General features: G+C 56.7%; 2 protein-coding genes across 11 annotated transcripts in view; one reads left to right on the forward strand and one right to left on the reverse strand.

Annotated features, from left to right (window-relative positions):
* The window catches only part of MYLK3 (myosin light chain kinase 3), a 36,831-nt gene extending 28,156 nt beyond the window's left edge, over positions 1-8,675 (forward strand). For 4 of the 8 annotated variants that reach the window (XM_036345730.1, XM_036345725.1, XM_036345728.1 and 1 more), the window contains exons 7-13: positions 69-178; positions 1,048-1,189; positions 2,906-2,976; positions 3,666-3,794; positions 5,923-6,075; positions 6,155-6,287; positions 7,821-8,672. In XM_036345730.1, the coding sequence (XP_036201623.1) occupies positions 69-178; positions 1,048-1,189; positions 2,906-2,976; positions 3,666-3,794; positions 5,923-6,075; positions 6,155-6,287; positions 7,821-7,880 (798 nt within the window). In that variant the 3' untranslated portion in view covers positions 7,881-8,672. Of the gene's footprint in view, positions 1-68; positions 179-1,047; positions 1,190-2,905; positions 2,977-3,665; positions 3,795-5,922; positions 6,076-6,154; positions 6,288-7,820 lie in introns of all 8 variants that reach the window. The other 4 variants (XM_036345727.1, XM_036345722.1, XM_036345723.1 and 1 more) reach the window with 4 other exon arrangements.
* A 2,711-nt stretch (positions 8,676-11,386) lies between these two features.
* Positions 11,387-16,650, reverse strand: ORC6 (origin recognition complex subunit 6). Of its 3 annotated transcripts, none has more exons than XM_036345759.1 (7): positions 16,213-16,580; positions 15,166-15,295; positions 13,794-13,957; positions 13,483-13,572; positions 13,130-13,242; positions 12,373-12,436; positions 11,387-11,893 (listed from the first exon to the last, which is right to left on the reverse strand). In XM_036345759.1, the coding sequence occupies exons 1-7, from the start codon at positions 16,506-16,508 to the stop codon at positions 11,863-11,865; spliced, it is 888 nt and encodes a 295-aa protein (XP_036201652.1). In that variant the 5' UTR covers positions 16,509-16,580; the 3' UTR covers positions 11,387-11,862. The 3 variants fall into 3 exon arrangements, with proteins under 3 accessions (XP_036201652.1, XP_036201651.1, XP_036201653.1); XM_036345758.1 differs by having other exon boundaries at positions 12,373-12,441; positions 16,213-16,576; XM_036345760.1 differs by lacking the exons at positions 11,387-11,893; positions 12,373-12,436; positions 13,130-13,242 and having other exon boundaries at positions 13,253-13,628; positions 16,213-16,650.
* Positions 16,651-16,687: the final 37 nt, after the last annotated feature.

The raw sequence follows: 16,687 nt of genomic DNA on the forward strand, positions 1-16,687 counted from the left end.
TGGGAGGTGCCACGGGCCCCTCTTCCTGACCTGATTTTGGAAACTCCCCTCCGCTCCGGCTCCCTAAGGAGGATGTGAAGAACGAGGTCGCCATCATGAACCAGCTGAGCCACGTGAACCTGATCCAGCTCTACGACGCCTTCGAGAGCAAGCAGAGCTGCACGCTGGTCATGGAGTGGTGAGTGTCCGCGGCGGCGCTGCCAGCCGGCTCGGCGCTGGGCCTGGAGCTGGGCAACGTTGCCCCCCCCACCCCCCCGCTCCCCCGCCTGGTACACCCAGACACGTCGTCACCTCCTCTGCTGGGCCTCCAGCCTGGAGCGTGGAGGACAAGGCCATTTGTCACAAAGCAGTGGCCGTGAGCCGGACTTGACCCGCGGGGTAGGTCAGTTTGGCCGGCACAAGTTTTAGTGATTTTGATTTGGTTGGTAGCAGTTGGAAATCGGGAAATTCACACTAAAACCTAGGTGTACGGCTTTTCTTTTAAAAATATTTTTTGAAAATTGATTTTGGAGAGAGAGGGAGAGAAACATCGACGTGAGAGACATCGATCAGCTGCCTCCTGCACACTCCTTACTGGGGGTGGAGCCCGAAACCCAAGCATGTGCCCTGACCAGGAATCGAACCTGCGACCTTTGGTGCAAGGGACAGTGCCCAACCACCTGAGCACACGGGCCAGGGCTCTGGCTGTTCTTGCAGATCTGGTGTTGCTGGGCCTGTGCCTCCGGCTGGAAAGGGGGCTGATGTGCCCATTTGGGGTTCTCCCTTATAGACACTAATGGGCCCCCGTAGGCAGATGCGGTTACAGCCTTGGCCTGCGGCATCCGACGTGAGCCCGATTGTCCACACTGAGGAAACCCAGCTCCCCCGTGGCCGCCACTTCCTTTTACACCTGCACCCTGGGCTGGGGCGGGGCCAGAGCAGAGGTCCCCATGAGACCCCAGATGACAGCGGCACCCTCGGGCTCACTCCTGGGTTGGTGCTGAGGGCAGGTGAGGTCTCTGAGAGCCTCACTTAGTCCGGTGCCTGCCTCTCCCTTTGCCCTGGCAGTGTGGACGGGGGAGAACTCTTTGACCGGATCACGGATGAGAAGTACCACCTGACTGAACTGGACGTGATCTTGTTCACCAAGCAGATCTGTGAGGGTGTGCACTACCTCCATCAGCACTACATCCTGCACCTGGACCTCAAGGTCAGGCTCCACCTGGGCGTGGCGGGCAGGCCCCGGGGTCCCACGTCTCTGCTGCTCCCTCGGCTCTGAGAGCTTTCATTCCTGGCTTTCATTCCTAGTTCTATCATCCATCCATCATCCATCCATCCATCATCCATCATCCATCCATCCATCATCCATCCATCCATCCATCCATCATCCATCATCCATCATCCATCCATCATCCATCATCCATCCATCCATCATCCATCCATCCATCCATCCATCTATCCATCCATCCATCATCCATCCATCATCCATCATCATCCATCCATCATCCATCCATCATCCATCTCATCCATCATCCATCATCCATCCATCCATCCATCATCCATCATCCATCCATCATCCATCCATCATCCATCCATCATCCATCATCCATCCATCATCCATCCATCATCCATCCATCATCCATCATCCATCCATCATCCATCATCCATCATCCGTCCATCTACCCATCTACCCATCATCCATCATCCATCCATCTATCCATCCATCATCATCCATCCATTCATCCATCCAATCATCCATCCATCCATCCATCATCCAGCCATCATCCATCCATCTCCATCATCCATCATCCATCATCCATCCATCTACCCATCTATCCATCAATCCATCATCCATCCATCTATCCATCCATCCATCATCCATCCATCAATCCTCCATCATCCATCCATCATCCATCATCCATCCATCATCCCTCATCCATCCATCATCCATCCATCATCCATCATCCATCATCATCCATCCATCATCCATCATCCATCCATCATCCATCCATCATCCATCCATCATCCATCCATCATCCATCCATCATCCATCCATCATCCATCATCATCCATCATCCATCCATCATCCATCCATCATCCATCATCATCCATCATCCATCCATCATCCATCCATCATCCATCATCCATCCATCATCCATCCATCATCCATCCATCATCCATCCATCATCCATCATCCATCCATCATCCATCCATCATCCATCCATCATCCATCCATCATCCATCCATCATCCATCCATCATCCATCATCCATCATCCATCATCCATCCATCATCCATCATCCATCATCCATCCATCATCCATCATCATCCATCCATCATCCATCCATCATCCATCCATCATCCATCCATCATCCATCATCCATCATCCATCATCCATCCATCATCCATCCATCATCCATCCATCATCCATCATCCATCATCCATCATCCATCATCATCCATCATCATCCATCATCATCCATCCCATCCATCTATCCATCCATCCATCATCCATCCATCATCCATCATCCATCCATCATCCATCCATCATCCATCCATCATCCATCATCCATCCATCATCCATCATCCATCATCCATCATCCATCCATCTACCCATCTATCCATCAATCCATCATCCATCCATCTATCTATCCATCCATCTACCCATCCATCCATCCATCCATCCATCATTCATCCATCTTCCTTCCTTCCTTCCTTCCTTCCTTCCTTCCTTCCTTCCTTCCTTCCTTCCCTCCCCCCCTCCCTCCCTCCCTCCCTCCCTCCCTTCCTCCCTCCCTGTAGGGCTGCCCTGAGCCATTCATTTCCCTGGGAGGCTGGGAAGCTGAGGCCTCTAGACAAATAAGTGGGGGAGCTGCTGAGTTTCTTAGCTGGTGATTGGCCCTAAGCAGACGTCCCTTTCTCTCCCAGCCGGAGAACATACTGTGTGTCAACCAGACAGGACACCAAATAAAGATCATTGACTTTGGGCTGGCCAGAAGGTAAGGGGTCTGTTGGCACTTAGAATCCGTTGGGACTCTTTCTGGCTCACTGGGCACGGTTACCCACAACTCAGCCAATTTTTGATTTTTACATTTTTTTAATTGACACTTTATTTTTTTTTAAATATATTTTATTGATTTCTTACAGAGAGAAAGGGAGAGAGAGAGTTAGAAACATCGATGAGAGAGAAACATCGATCAGCTGCCTCCTGCACACCCCCCACTGGGGATGTGAGCAACCCAGGTACATGCCCTTGACCGGAATCGAACCCGGGACCCTTCAGTCCGCAGGCCGACGCTCTATCCACTGAGCCAAACCGGTTTCCGCAACACTTTATTTTTTTAGAGCAGTTTTAACATCACAGAAAGATTGAGGGGCAGAACCAGGTTTCCCATAGACCCCCTGCCCCACACTTGCACCCAGCACGGAGCCAGCCCCCACCCAGCCTCCACCCAGCCTGCGCTCCTGCTATATTCACCTTCTCCCTTCTCACTGGCAAAGGCCTAGAGCGGGGGGCTGTGGTTTCCAGTTCTCCCTGGGGACCCAGCAAAGCCTGAGGTTGGGGCCCGGGGAGTGAGGATTCCCCAGGAAACCCCGTGTGTGGGCGCATGTGGGGTCCGGCCATGCCTGGCCCGCACCGGGATGAGTCCGAGCCTCCGCACCTACCTGAGCCGATCCCCCTCCCCAGGTACAAGCCGCGGGAGAAGCTGAAGGTGAACTTCGGCACGCCCGAGTTCCTGGCCCCCGAAGTCGTCAACTACGAGTTCGTCTCGTTCCCCACGGACATGTGGAGTGTGGGCGTCATCACCTACATGCTGTGAGTGCGGGGCGGGGAGGGGGGGCATCTGTCCTAGCGCGGGTGTCCTCCGGCAGCACAAGTTGGAGTGTGAGTCGGCTAGTGGGGGCGTGAGCAGGAGACACAGGAGAAGTGGGAGGCGAGGTGGAAGGCCGCAGTGAGCGGGTCATATCCCCCGTGGGCAACGCTTTACTCCCTGAGGCGGCATCTGTCATGTACACCAAGCATGTCAAACTCCAAGGCCGACAGGGGCCACATAAACGAGGCATGCGGCCCGCGGGCCGAGAGTTTGACATGCTTGATGTACACACGTCCTCAGAGTTACTCCACCCAGGGGTCGGGGTAATTATTCACCAACCCTTTATTTTTTTAGGTTTTTTGTTGTTGTTGTTAATCCTCACTCGAGGATATTTTTTTCCCATTGATTTTTAGAGAGAATGGGAGGGAGGGGAGGAGAGAGAGAGAAGGAGAGAGAAACATCAATGCGAGAGAGACAACATTGATTGGTCCAGACCAGGGCCAAGGCCAGAATCGAACCTGTAACCCAGATATGTGCCCTTGGCCGGGAATGGAACCAGCAACCCTTCGGTGTGCGGGCTGACGCTCTAACCACTGAGCACACCGACCAGGGCTGCTCACCAACTTGTAAGCAGCTATGGCTGGGGGGCTGATCCCAGGGGCCTGAATTCCTGAACTTCTGGATCCACTGGGTTGAAAGCTCTCCCCAAGGACAGGCAGGTGGACTGTGCAGGTGGGCGGGGGTGCAGTGAGGGGTGGGCAGGGTGGGACCCTGGGCTGTACCACTGACCCGCCCCTCCCCGGTGCTCCCAGGCAGGGGCGGCTGGGCTGGCAGATGGGGCCCAGACTGCACAGCCTCCTCTGTGGGACGTCCCCCGCCGTTTCCTGGCCCAGGAAGCCATGCTTTGCCCCGGCCTTGTCATTACGGCGGGACTGGGACCGTGTCCCCACACCGTGTGCTGGGCCAGGCAGGGAAGTTTGAGGCCCCAGGCCGGCCCCTGGGGGTGCCCTGCCTCTCTGCCTTTGCTCCCGAGGCCTGGGGAGAATCTGAACCCCTCTGGCTGCCTCAGAGACACGCTAAGCTCTTTATTTATTTACTTTTATTATTTTTACTTAAAAAATATTTTTATTGACTTCAGAGAGGAAGGCAGAGGGAGAGAGAGAGACATCAATGATGGGAATCATTGATCAGCTGCCTCCTGCACGCCCCCTACTGGGGATGGAGCCCGAAACCTGGGCCTGTGCCCTTGACTGGAGTCGAACCCCGGACCCTGCAGTCTGCAGGCTGATGCTCTATCCCCTGAGCCACACCGGCCAGGGCTATTTATTCTTTTCAAATATGTTTTTATTCATTTTTAGAGAGAGAGGAAGGGAGAGGGATAGAGAGAGAGAAACATCATCGTTTGGCTGCCTCCTGCACGCCCTGCACTGGCCATGTGCCTGACCGGGAATCCAACCGGTGACCTCCTGGTTCCTGGTCAGGGTTCAGCCCTGAGCCTCCGGCCGGGCCTGAGAGACGCTGCGCTGCTTCAGTTAAACCGAACGCGCCTGGTGATGGGCGCGCCTGGTGATGGGCGCGCCTGGTGATGGGCGCGCCTGGTGATGGGCGCGCCTGGTGATGGGCGCATCGGGTGGGCCGGCCACTCCCCACCTCAGGGCGAGGGCCCAGGTCGCTGCGCACGTGCTGCCCCCGTGGCCCAGCCCTCCCTCCGCCCCGACCTCCCCTCCGGGCCCCGACCTCCCCTCCGCGCCCCGACCTCCCCTCCGCGGCCCAGCCCTCCCTCCGCGCCCCGACCTCCCTCCGCGCCCCGACCTCCCCTCCGCGGCCCAGCCCTCCCTCCGCGCCCCGACCTCCCTCCGCGCCCCGACCTCCCCTCCGCGGCCCAGCCCTCCCTCCGCGCCCCGACCTCCCTCCGCGCCCCGACCTCCCCTCCGCGGCCCAGCCCTCCCTCCGCGCCCCGACCTCCCTCCGCGCCCCGACCTCCCCTCCGAGCCGGAGCCGGCGGTTTCTCTGTGGCGCCTCTCGGCTCCCCCTGGTTCTGCGTGAGCCTCGCAGGACCGTCTGTCCCGTCGCCGCGTGGGCAGACGTGGCCTCCGCCTACGGTCCCCACGGTCCCCTCTGTCCTCGCAGACTCAGCGGCCTGTCCCCGTTCCTGGGGGAAACCGACGCCGAGACCATGAACTTCATCGTGAACTGCTGCTGGGACTTCGAGGCGGACACCTTCGAGGGGCTGTCGGAGGACGCCAAGGACTTCGTGTCCCAGCTGCTGGTCAAAGAGAAGAGGTACCGTGACTGCGAGTGGCGCAGGCGCACGGCCTTCTGACCCGACCGCGCCCGCTAACCGCCGGCCTTGGTTCCGCAGCTGCAGGATGAGCGCCACCCAGTGCCTGAAACACGCGTGGCTGAGCCACCTGCCCGCCAAGGCGTCCCGCTCCCAGGTGCGGCTCCGGTCCCAGCTGCTGCTGCAGAAGTACCTGGCGCAGCGGAAGTGGAAGGTGCCCCTCCTCTCCATCCTTTTCTTCCTTCCTTCCTTCCTTCCTTCCTTCCTTCCTTCCTTCCTTCCTTCCTCCCTTCCTCCCTTCCTCCCTTCCTCCCTCCCTCCCTCCCTTCCCCTCCCTCCCTCCCTCCCTTCCTTCCTTCCTTCCTTCCTTCCTTCCTTCCCTCTCTCTCTCTCTCCTTTCCTTCCTTCCTTCCTTCCTTCCTTCCTTCCTTCCTTCCTTCCTTCCTTCCTTCCTTCCTTCCTTCCTTCCTTCCTTTCTAAATATTTTGATTGATTTTAGAGAGAAAGGGAGAGGGATAGAAACATCAGTGATGAGAGAGAATCGTTGATGGCTGCCTCCTGCACGCCCCACACTGGGGATGGAGCCCACAGCCCGGGCCTGTGCCCTGACCGGGAATGGAACTGTGACCTCCTGCTTCATAGGTCAATGCTCAACCCCTGAGCCACGCCGGCCGGGCTCCATGCCCAAATTGATTCAAAATAGAAAGATTGTTTAATGAAAACAACAACAACAACCCTCTTATGTCCAAACTGTTCGTTTCGGTGAAGAAATGCCACAGACGCCAGTGCCGGGCATAGAAGTGGCATTTAGTCCGTGTTCCGTGGACACTGGGGGTGACAGGATGAGGCCGGAGCACAGCGCTCAGTGACCACGGCAGCTGAGGGCCCGGATTCCTCCGCGTGTCACATGGCGGCGGGAAAGCCCCGTTTCAGAGTTTGGTGGTTTGTTTACAGCAGAGCTTTGGTACCCGGGACGTAAAGTCTGTCCTAGAAACCTCTGTTGTGCAGGAAAGTGTATTTCCAACAGTTTGATACCAACTCAGAGCCTTGTTAAACACACACACGCACACACACATGCACACACGCACGCACACACAGCCCGGCCAGCGTGGCTCACTGGTTGAGCGTCGACCTATGACCAAAACATGTTTGAGGTCATGGTGCGATTCCCGGTCAGGGCACAGGCCTGGGTTGCAGGCTCAGTCCCCAGTGGGTGGGGGGGTGGGGGGGAGGTGCAGGAGGCAGCTGATCAATGATTCTCATCATTGATGTTTCTCTCTTTCCCTCTCCTTTCCTCTCTGAAATCAATAAAAATATCATAAAAAGCGAAACAAAAAACAAATAAAACCAGAAAGAAAGCACGTTAGCCCGAGAAGGAGCTAGTCACGTACTCACACCCGAAACGAGAGATCACGTCTGCTTCCCAGGCTGAAGTGCTCTGCTGTTTCCTGTGACGTTTGGTTTCACTCCAAAAATTCCGGTCCGCAACCCGCTTTGACTTCGAGATGCCCGGTGGGCTCTGTTCTGGGGATAACACGTGATCTCACGTCCCCCTGGCTCCAATTGGCCCCTGGAAGTCATGCGACCGTTCGACTTGCCGTTTGCTAGGATCTTGTTTTCCCCTTTAGGTGATCAGATGTAAAGAACCCAAGTGCCTCACTTGCGTTGCGTCCTTTTATTGTTCTCCTTAAAACAGCGGGTCTAAAGCTCTGCTTCTTTCCTCTTCTTTCTCTCTCCTGGTCTCAAGAAACATTTCCACGCGGTGACTGCTGCCAACAGGTTAAGGAAATTTCCCACCTGCCCCTGACCCTGGACTGGACTCCGCTGCCCCTGGGCCGAGCCGCTCCGGGGGCCCGGGGATGCCCGGAGGCCATGGATCACCGGCCTCGGGCTCAGCCGGCTTCCAGGAACTTTGTGAGAGGTTCCGGCCGGGCCTTCCCTGTGGGTGACGCGTGGCTGGAAGACGGTGACGTCAGGACTGTTTCGCTGCCGTGGGAGCCCGCTGGTGTGAAATGCTGTGTTTCCTCGTCAGGGGCCCCCGCTTTGGGGGGCGCGGGTGGGATGCGGAGCGCGCTCTGATTCAGGGGCTCGCTCAGTGGCCCGGCCCGCGGGTCTCCCTGGGCACAGGGAAGCCCTGCCGCTCCGATCCCCGGGCCGGGCCAGGCTGTATTTGTTGTCCGACCGACCCGCGCTGTGTGCCGCCCTCCTCTAACATGTTTAACTTGTGCTCCCTTTTGAGAATGGAAACGTGCATCCTTTGCTAGTCTTTGAAATTTTGAAATATACTGGCCGTCATGGCTGAAAGAGGACAAGGGTCAAGTGGAATGCGCTTAATGTTTTTATTGATTTTAGAGAGAGAAGAAGGAAGTGGAATAGAGAGTAACATCAATTGGCTGGCCCTAGTCGGTTTGGCTCAGTGGATAGAGCGTCAGCCCTTGGACTGAGGGTCTCGGGTTCGATTCCGGTCAAGGGCATGTACCTTGGTTGCAAGTTCAGTCCCAACCTGGTCGGGCCGCATGCAGGAGGCAACCAATAGATGTGTCTCTCTCCCTCCCACTCTCTCTAAAAATCAGTGGAAAAATATCCTCAGGTGAGGACTAACAATAAAATAAAATAATAATAAAAAGAAGCGTCAGTTGGCTGCCTCCTGCATGCCCCCTACAGGGGATTGAGCCCACGGCCTGGGCATGTGTTTTGACCTCTGGGTTCATGGGTCGATGGTCAGTCACGGAGCCACAGGGGCGGGTTGGAATGTGCTTTTAAAGCCTCGACCCACCTCCCCCCTCTCCTGTTCTGCCCTGTGCTGACCTCTGCCGTCTCCCTCAGGTATGCCCTGTGCTGACCTCTGCCCCACCCCTCAGGTATGAATCGGGGGCCAGGAAACTGGTGAGTGTGTGGGAGAGGAGAGTGCAGCCGCGTTCCGCGGTGGAGAGAAGCGAAGGCACACGTTTAACCGACTTATGGAATGACAAACAGGAGACGCTCTTAGTCAAAAGCAAACAGTCCTTTGCCCTCCTCACATCTAACCTGATTTGTGCTGTTCCCACGACCTCTCGGGTCAGCGGTTCCAGTTGGAGGCGTTGCTGTGAGGTGTTAATTAGCCAAGCAGCAGTGTCACAGCCTTTGAGGGTTTTTGTCCAGATAGACTTGTTTCTGGCAGAAGACCTGGGGGTGGGGAGGGGCCTGGTCTGGCCGGGAACTGAGGTTCCCAAGGCCAGCATGTCCAGGCCTGCTGCCCGCTGGCCAGGGGGTGACCGTCGGAAGAGGAGACCTGCCTCGCATGACGAGGGAACAGGGACTTACCTGGCCAAGTGCTGGCTTTTGAAGCAGCAGTCACCTGAGAGATGTTGTTTCGAGGGCAGCCTGCGGAGGGCGCGCTAGAGCACACCTTTCAGTGCTAGTGGGTCCATGGGCCTCAGCCCCTGGGCCTTCGGCTTCTTCGCGGTGCCCCCAATCTTGTCCCCAGAAGAACGCAGTGAGTTCCCTGGATCTACAGCAGCAAAGTCTCGCAGAAGTTTAACACGAGCCACACTTAACGGGGACATTTCTCACAGCTCCTTTCAAAGGGAAAACCCGCTGAACGGAATCTGTGACTTACTGAACACAACACAGCGAAAGTGTTACTTGGTATGTGGTCAACAGAAAGACGATTCCTGAGGTCCTTCAGATTATTTCCTAAGTCTCCACAAGGCGGTGTAGGGGTCACACTGAAACACATTTCCGCTCTGGGCTGGGTTTCCACCAACCTACCGAATGTGTGTTCAGATTTCATAAAACTCACTGCGGAAACAGACTCAGGTTGTGTGACATTTAATTAAAAGGAAACTAGGATTTTCTGTAGTTGTAGGAGCTAATTCTGAGTGCTTAATAGCCACGTGTCGTTAGCGGCTTCTGTATCGGACAGGGCAAACAGAGAATCTTTTGGCTACCAAATTTTATTTTTTTCTTCCATTTGCTTTTTATTAAAAAAAAATATATATTTTTTTTTATTGATTTGAGAGAGGGAGAGGGATACAGATAAACATCAATCTGCTGCCTCCTGCACGCCCCCTAGTGGGGATCAAGCCTGCAGCCCAGGCATGTGATGTCTCTGACCAGGAATCAAACCTGTGACCTCTGGGTTCCTGGGTTGACGCTCAGCCACTGAGCCAGGGGCTGGGCTGCTGTTATTTTTAACCAGAACAATTCCTCTCCGGAGTCCCCTGGACGCTCACACCCGTGAGAGGGACTATGGATTTTCGCCTCCCTTATCTGATGTTCTGAAGCCTTTATGAAGCTTTAATTTTCCTGGATTATTTTTAGTTCTCTCCTTGGTTGGTGTGTGTACTTAGCTGAAGAATTCCTGCCCTAGGGGGGCACGTGGACAACGTTGCTTTGAGGCAAGTTTAAGAAGTAACCAAGTGCCTACTGCGATCCACATAATCAAAATAATTACCACCATGTGCTACAAATGTATTGATTTCAGAGAAGGGAGAGGGAGAGATAGAAACATCAATGAAGAGAATCATTTATCTGCCCTAGCTGGTTTGGCTCAGTGGATAGTGTCCACCTGGGACTGAAGGGTCCTGGGTTTGATACTGGTCAGGGCACAGGCCTGGGTTGCGCACTCGATCCCCAGAAGGGGGCGTGCAGGAGGCAGCCGATCAATGATTCTCTCTCATCACTGATGTTTCTACTAGTATTTCTCTCCCCCTCTCTGAAATCAATAATATGTTTGAAAAAGAAAAAAAGAGTAATTTATTGGCTGCCTCCTGTACTGGGCATCAAACCCACAACCCGAGAAAGTGCCCCGATTGGGAATCAAACTGTGACCTCCTGGTTCACAGGTCACCACTCAATCACTGAGCCACACCAGCCAGACCTCTGGGTCTTAATTTTAGTTAAAATCATGTCTGATTTTATGTGTGATAACTGAGAGCCCATAGCAACCAACCTATCTTCATAAAGGCCCTTTCCCTTGTGGTTTAAAGTAGACCCTAATAAGGTTATGATTTTCAGGGTGTGGATAACAAAGGAAATAAACCCTGTCCATTTGGCTTTTCAGTGTGGCGGGAGTGTGCACTGCATTGTGGGAGAGCGCTGTGCCTCTCTAGTGTGGTATTTACTGAACACTCCCTCACAGCAGGCCCTGTGCGAAGTGCTTTCCGCTCCTCCAAGTGAGCAGACGAGAGTGTTCACGGTTCCACGGGGAGCGGCGGAGGCGGGCGGGGCCCAGGCAGCCTGACGCCGGGTCGGCTCAGCGTCCCGCCTCCCGGCTTCTTTCCCGCCACAGGGGGCAGCAGGGCCCCCACTGATGATAACGGCAACGCGAAGACACATACAAACAGTATTTATTACCTTAGGCTGCACCTAGATGGATCTAGTCCATCCAAGAAACTAGACAAAAACTTAAGTAAAACCTGTAAGTCCATCGGCCTGAATTTCCTAGGCCAGGAGAGGAGACGTGGAGTGAAGCGGCTCCAGTTCCACGTGCAGGGTGAGGCCCGGGGCCCAGGCCGTGCCAACCGGGCTGCGGCTGATCTGGTGAATGTTGCCCACGCCAGGGGCCAGCCTGCTGCCCGGAACAGCCCGGGCTGGTGCCCTGCCGCTACGGCGCGGTCCGAGGTCCTGTCCTTAAAGTGGAAGCAGCACTCCGGGCACTGGCACCTTTGCTGGCGCAGGCGCGCGGGCACACTCGGGCAGCACTCTGCACTCACTCCGCCCCAGCCTCCTGTGCTCTGGCAGCGTTTTCCAGAATCTTCCTTTTCCACTCTTCGTAATCCAGCGCCGGGTCTTCATTGCTTTGTGGTTTAGGTGGGACCTCTTCCACTTTCTCCCTTTCTGCGAGAGAAAATTTCCAAAGCGTTTCAAAGTCTTACGTTTACAAATGACCTCAGAAGAAAGTAAGCTTCTTTCAAGTGTCCACTGTTGGGGTCACAGGGAACGTGATCCTGATGGGAACGTGACCCTGACTGGAACGCCAAGTGGAGGCAGCAGCTCACACACCGGATTTTTGCTCCAAGCATCCCAGACACCCTGCCACGCACTCACCTGTGCCTGACAGGCACCGAAGCCGCACCACCTCCTTCAACCCTCACGGCAACGCTAGGAGTGAGTGCCGATACTAAGGACCTTCATCCCTTTTGTAATTAAGTGACGTCCCTAAACCACAGCCAGGCGGCGGCAAGGCCGGATTGGAGGCCACGCTGTCCAGCGATAGCTGTGCCCTCACGGACCCGATGCCCGTTAGGCATGTAACCGAGCAGCAGGGCGCTCGCCGCAGTAAACCCCGTCCGTCCATCGGAGTTAGCACGCCTTACCCGTTCCCGGAGCTCCATCCTCCGTCTTCCGTCTCTTCTGGGGTGGGGAGCCCGCATCTCGAGGCTGTCCTTCAAGAAAGAAGAAGTGTTGTCAGGTTAACTTTCTCCTATTCTCAACGTCAGTATTTGGGCATATTAAAAATTTAATGTTTTTATTGATTTCAGAAAGGAGGGAAGTGGGGGAGAGAGAAACATCAATGATGAGACAGAATCATGGATTGGCTGCCCCCTACTGGGGATGGAGCCCGCAACCCAGGCATGTGCCCTGACCAGAAATCGAACCAGCGACCTCCTGGTTCATAGGTTGATGCTCAACCACGGAGCCACACTGGCCAGGCTTGGGGCGATTTTTGGATGACAAATAAAACCCAGATTCCTCGCCTGGTCAACTACTAGGAGTAGGGAGAAGGCAGCGAGCTTGCCCTGGTCTCTTCTCTGGCTTCTCGCCAGACCTGCGAACCCCTGCTCTTCCAGCTCCAGTGTGCGGGCCGGAAGCTCCAGTGTGCGGGCCGGCCTCCAACATGAAGCACGGCAGAGACTCCACTTGCAGGGGGACTCGGAGAGTCCCAGGCTTTTGAAGTTACTGAGCTACTTTAACTGAACAACAGAATAAAACAACTTCCTCGCTGAAACGGATCTGGAGCAGAATAAACGCAGAATCCAGAGCAGCCGCTTCGCAAGGTTGGAAACCCTGGGCTTTGGCCGGCAGGTTTACGCTCCCACACGACACACCCTGGGCCGCGGGACTGGTACTCACGGTCTGTCTGCTGCCCGATCTTCTCTAACTGTTTACACAGCCGATCAAATATGGCTTTCTTCACGCCAGACGTGGCTACCATTTTACTTTTATCCACCTTCAGCTTTAAAATCCTACAAAGAAAACTGATAAATTATTGTTCTGCAGACCAGTACAGTTGTTTGGTTGAAGATATTTTTAAACTATAAGTATGTATTTTGACTGATTTCAGGGAGGATTTCAAGCCTGCAACCCGGGCATGTGCTCTGACTGGGAATCGAACCGTGACTTCCTGGTTCATAGGTTAACGTTCAACCACTGAGCCACGCTGGCCGGGCCAGGGCGGACTGTTCTGGATGCGCAGACACACTTACTTGCACGCCGTGAGCAGGGCGGCGGTGGTGAACAGCGGCCTGGACAAGTCGAGGTCTGCTTGCTGTGTCTGTGGAAGGCTGGACTCATAGCTGAGGGAGAGCAGTGTTGGCAGAATTCCTTGTTAGAAAATAGTGTTTCGCGGGGACTGGGGATGCAAATCAGGTGGAAAGGCTACTTAATGTGAGATACGCATTCTGTCACTTCAGCATCTTGGTGCCTTTGGCACTGGAAGCTGCGTGAACAGAACTCTGGATGACTTTGCTTTATGGATCAGCATTGATTTCCAGTCCAGGCCTTTTCCACCTCCTACCTTTGCAGCATCTGCGCAGCCAAGTTCACGGCCTCCGTGCAGCTAAACTGGACGGCCAGGTCTTGTATCCCGACACTGGAATTCAGGCCCAGCAAACACTCGAAAGACTTGAGGCAGCTCTGGTACGTCTTCTGGTTCACACCGGAGAGCTTAGCTGCGTAAGCCTTCGAAAGGGAAGCACACACACGTCCTAAGTCCCGCACACGAGGGACCGTGTCGGGGAGCTAAGTGGGGCTCTCGAGGCGCTCACACCTCAGAAAGGCGGCCGGGCACATGCAGGCAAGTCGCAGAGCAGCAGTGTCACTACAGCCGAGCTGCCGGAGCACAGTGGGTGCAAGCACAGCCGCCCATGTTTCAACAAGGGTGCTAACGTGCAATTCACGGGAACAAGGAGGGGAGCCTGGGGAGGGGAGGGGCGTGTGGAGGGACAGGGAGAGAAGAGGGGAACCAGGAGAGGAACCAGCTCTGCCTGGGGGCGTCCTCACAAAGGGGGTCCCAGCAAGGCGGCCGTGGAGGTCCAACAGGTGCCCGCCAGAGGGTGTTCCCATGGAAAGAAGTTGCTGCATGTACAAAGCCTTAAGCCAGTGGTCAGCAAACTCGTTAGTCAACAGAGCCAAATATCAACGGTACAACGACTGAAATTTCTTTTGAGAGCCAAATCTTTTAAACTTAAACTACATAGGTAGGTACATTGTTATTAACTTAATTAGGGTGCTCCTAAGGCTTAGGAAGGGCCACACTCAAGGGGCCAAAGAGCCGCAGTTTGCCGACCACTGCAGGCCATTCGAGTGCCGGGTCCGTTGGGGGAACTGTGTGGCTTGGAGTCTGTTCACAAGAAGCTGGTGCGGCTGATGGTAACGGGGAGCTACCCATGCGGGCCAGGGTGTTTTCAATGCCCCCGTGTAACGAGCGCATGGCTATGTGCCAGCACTGCGCTCAGTGCGTTTCACACAGGGCACGGCTTAACCCGCGACGGCACAGTGCGAGGGGCATTCTCACCCCCCAGGCGAGGGCGCTGGAGGTAGACACAGGTGGGGCCGAGGGCTGGCTTCAACCCCGACTTCCCGATTCCCCTGCCACCTTGATGCTGAAGGAAAGACACACCCGGGTTTCAAGGGATGCACTTTGGGAGGATGCTGGCCGCAGCAGGCAGGGCCGGTGGCCCTGGGTGAAGACAGGCGGGCCGGCCAGGGAAATTGGATAATAAAGAGAATGTTGCAAAAAAATAATTTTTTTTCCCTCCAACTTGACAAAACGGAGTTAAAGTTCATCCAGCAGAGTCAGGAAAACTAAAACACAAGAGTCTTGATGGGGCCCAGTCCAACCGGAAGGTGACATGCGCGGTAGGGTAGACCTTCGGGGGGACGCTTACCCGGTCCAGGGGGCAGCTCCGGCGGGAAGCCGCCAGGTCCAGGCACATGACGGCCCTGCTGGTCTCCGTGGTGCGCGCGGACAGGCCCCCACACTTGAGCCGCGACAGCCGCAGGTGCTCCTCCGCTTTCCTGGGCACAAGGGCGACAGACCCCTGAACACTCTGCCCCATCGCTCGCCCGGATCCGCGGTAGGCAGAGTGCCGCCCGGGTCCGAGCCCGTCTCCCCTGCAAGTCCGCGTGGGGCCAGGGCGACGCACGTCCCTTGGGGAGGACGGGGCGCGGCGGCTCCAGACACCACGGTGCTCACGCACCGCTTGCAGGCAAAGCCGGCTCCCCAATTCCTCCCCACACGGCCCTTCTCGTCCTGACGCTCCTGGGTCCCGCATGCGCCACCCACAGCCAGACCACGGCTCCTTCCTCCAGCCCCGCGGTCCTCCAGCCCCGATGCCCGAGGCAGAGGCGGGTCTCCTCCCGGCGCCTCTGCGCGGTGGGCGTGCGTGGCAGCGAGCACTTGCTTCCCCAACCGGTGTCAGGAGGACCCCGCGCCGCGGGTGCAGGCCCCGCACCTGGAGAGCGGCGGTGGCGGATGAAACCGAGTTCGGGAGGTCTCCCTCCAAGCCCCGCCCCCCGCCCCTTCCGGTCCGACCCGCCGTCCACGCTTCGGCCACCCGCCTCCCGTCTCCCCCCGGATCCCGCCGGCCCTCCGATCAGCGCTCTGGCGCTGGCCGCTCCGCTCGGGCCCCTCCTGTCACTCGGGTCTCAGCGCAAATGACACCCACCCCCGGCCCGGCCGTCACCCAGCTGGGTCTTGTCCGTAGTTCCTGCCAACACCGCGACCTCCTTAGGGCCTGTGCCCCGTCGGTCGGCTGCGCCGCGGCAAAGAGACCCCCGAGAAGCACGTGAGGAACGACCGAAGCTCTCCGACTCCCGCCCTCCGCCGCCGCGCACCCAGGGGGCCAGCAGCTCCGCGGGGTCCACAGTGGCTGCTCGACACCTCCTCCAGGTGGCTGCCGGCCCAAGTCCTGCGGGAAAGGGGCGCGGCTCACCTCAGCACATCGGGCTCGGAGACGCCCAGGCGCCGCGCTAGACGGGGGAGCAGCCCCGACTCCATGGCACCGACGACAAGCACCCGCGCGCACAGCTCGGAAGAGACGAAACCCGCGCGCGGACGCCGCGCCCGCCAGTGGCGGCCAGGCCCCACCCTCCTGCCGCGCCCGGATTGGTTGGGGCGGAACGTGAGACCGCCCCGTACACCAATCGTGGCCTTCCTTCTGCGCATGCGCACCCCGATGGCACGCGCCGAAGCTAACCGACGTGGATGAGCGGCTCCCACGCCTTCCATTCGTCGGTTCCTCACAAACTCCAGACAGGTTCCCTTTCCCGCTGGCTTTCTCCTTCCTGCTCCGAGCGAGTCCCCGCCTCCCCGCCCCGCCCCGCCCTCTCCCACTCCGAGAACAGACTGGCTGGCGCCTCGGTCTGTCAATCCAGTACGCTGAGGCAAGGGCCAATAAGTACGCGAGA

Source organism: Myotis myotis, unplaced genomic scaffold (assembly GCF_014108235.1).
Source record: "Myotis myotis isolate mMyoMyo1 unplaced genomic scaffold, mMyoMyo1.p scaffold_m19_p_19, whole genome shotgun sequence".
In the NCBI taxonomy this organism is placed as follows: domain Eukaryota; kingdom Metazoa; phylum Chordata; class Mammalia; order Chiroptera; family Vespertilionidae; genus Myotis; species Myotis myotis.

What these genes read in the sequence shown, in the direction of transcription:
- ORC6 (XM_036345758.1), bottom strand. Translation starts at nt 16,508, where the DNA reads ATGGAAGGCGTGGGAGCCGCTCATCCACGTCGGTTAGCTTCGGCGCGT. An exon ending in GGAGCTGCCCCCTGGACCGG is followed by an intron (nt 13,958 to 15,165) that starts GTAAGCGTCCCC and finishes TCCCTTTCGAAG; the next exon opens with GCTTACGCAGCTAAGCTCTC. An exon ending in GCCCTGCTCACGGCGTGCAA is followed by an intron (nt 13,243 to 13,482) that starts GTAAGTGTGTCT and finishes TTTTCTTTGTAG; the next exon opens with GATTTTAAAGCTGAAGGTGG.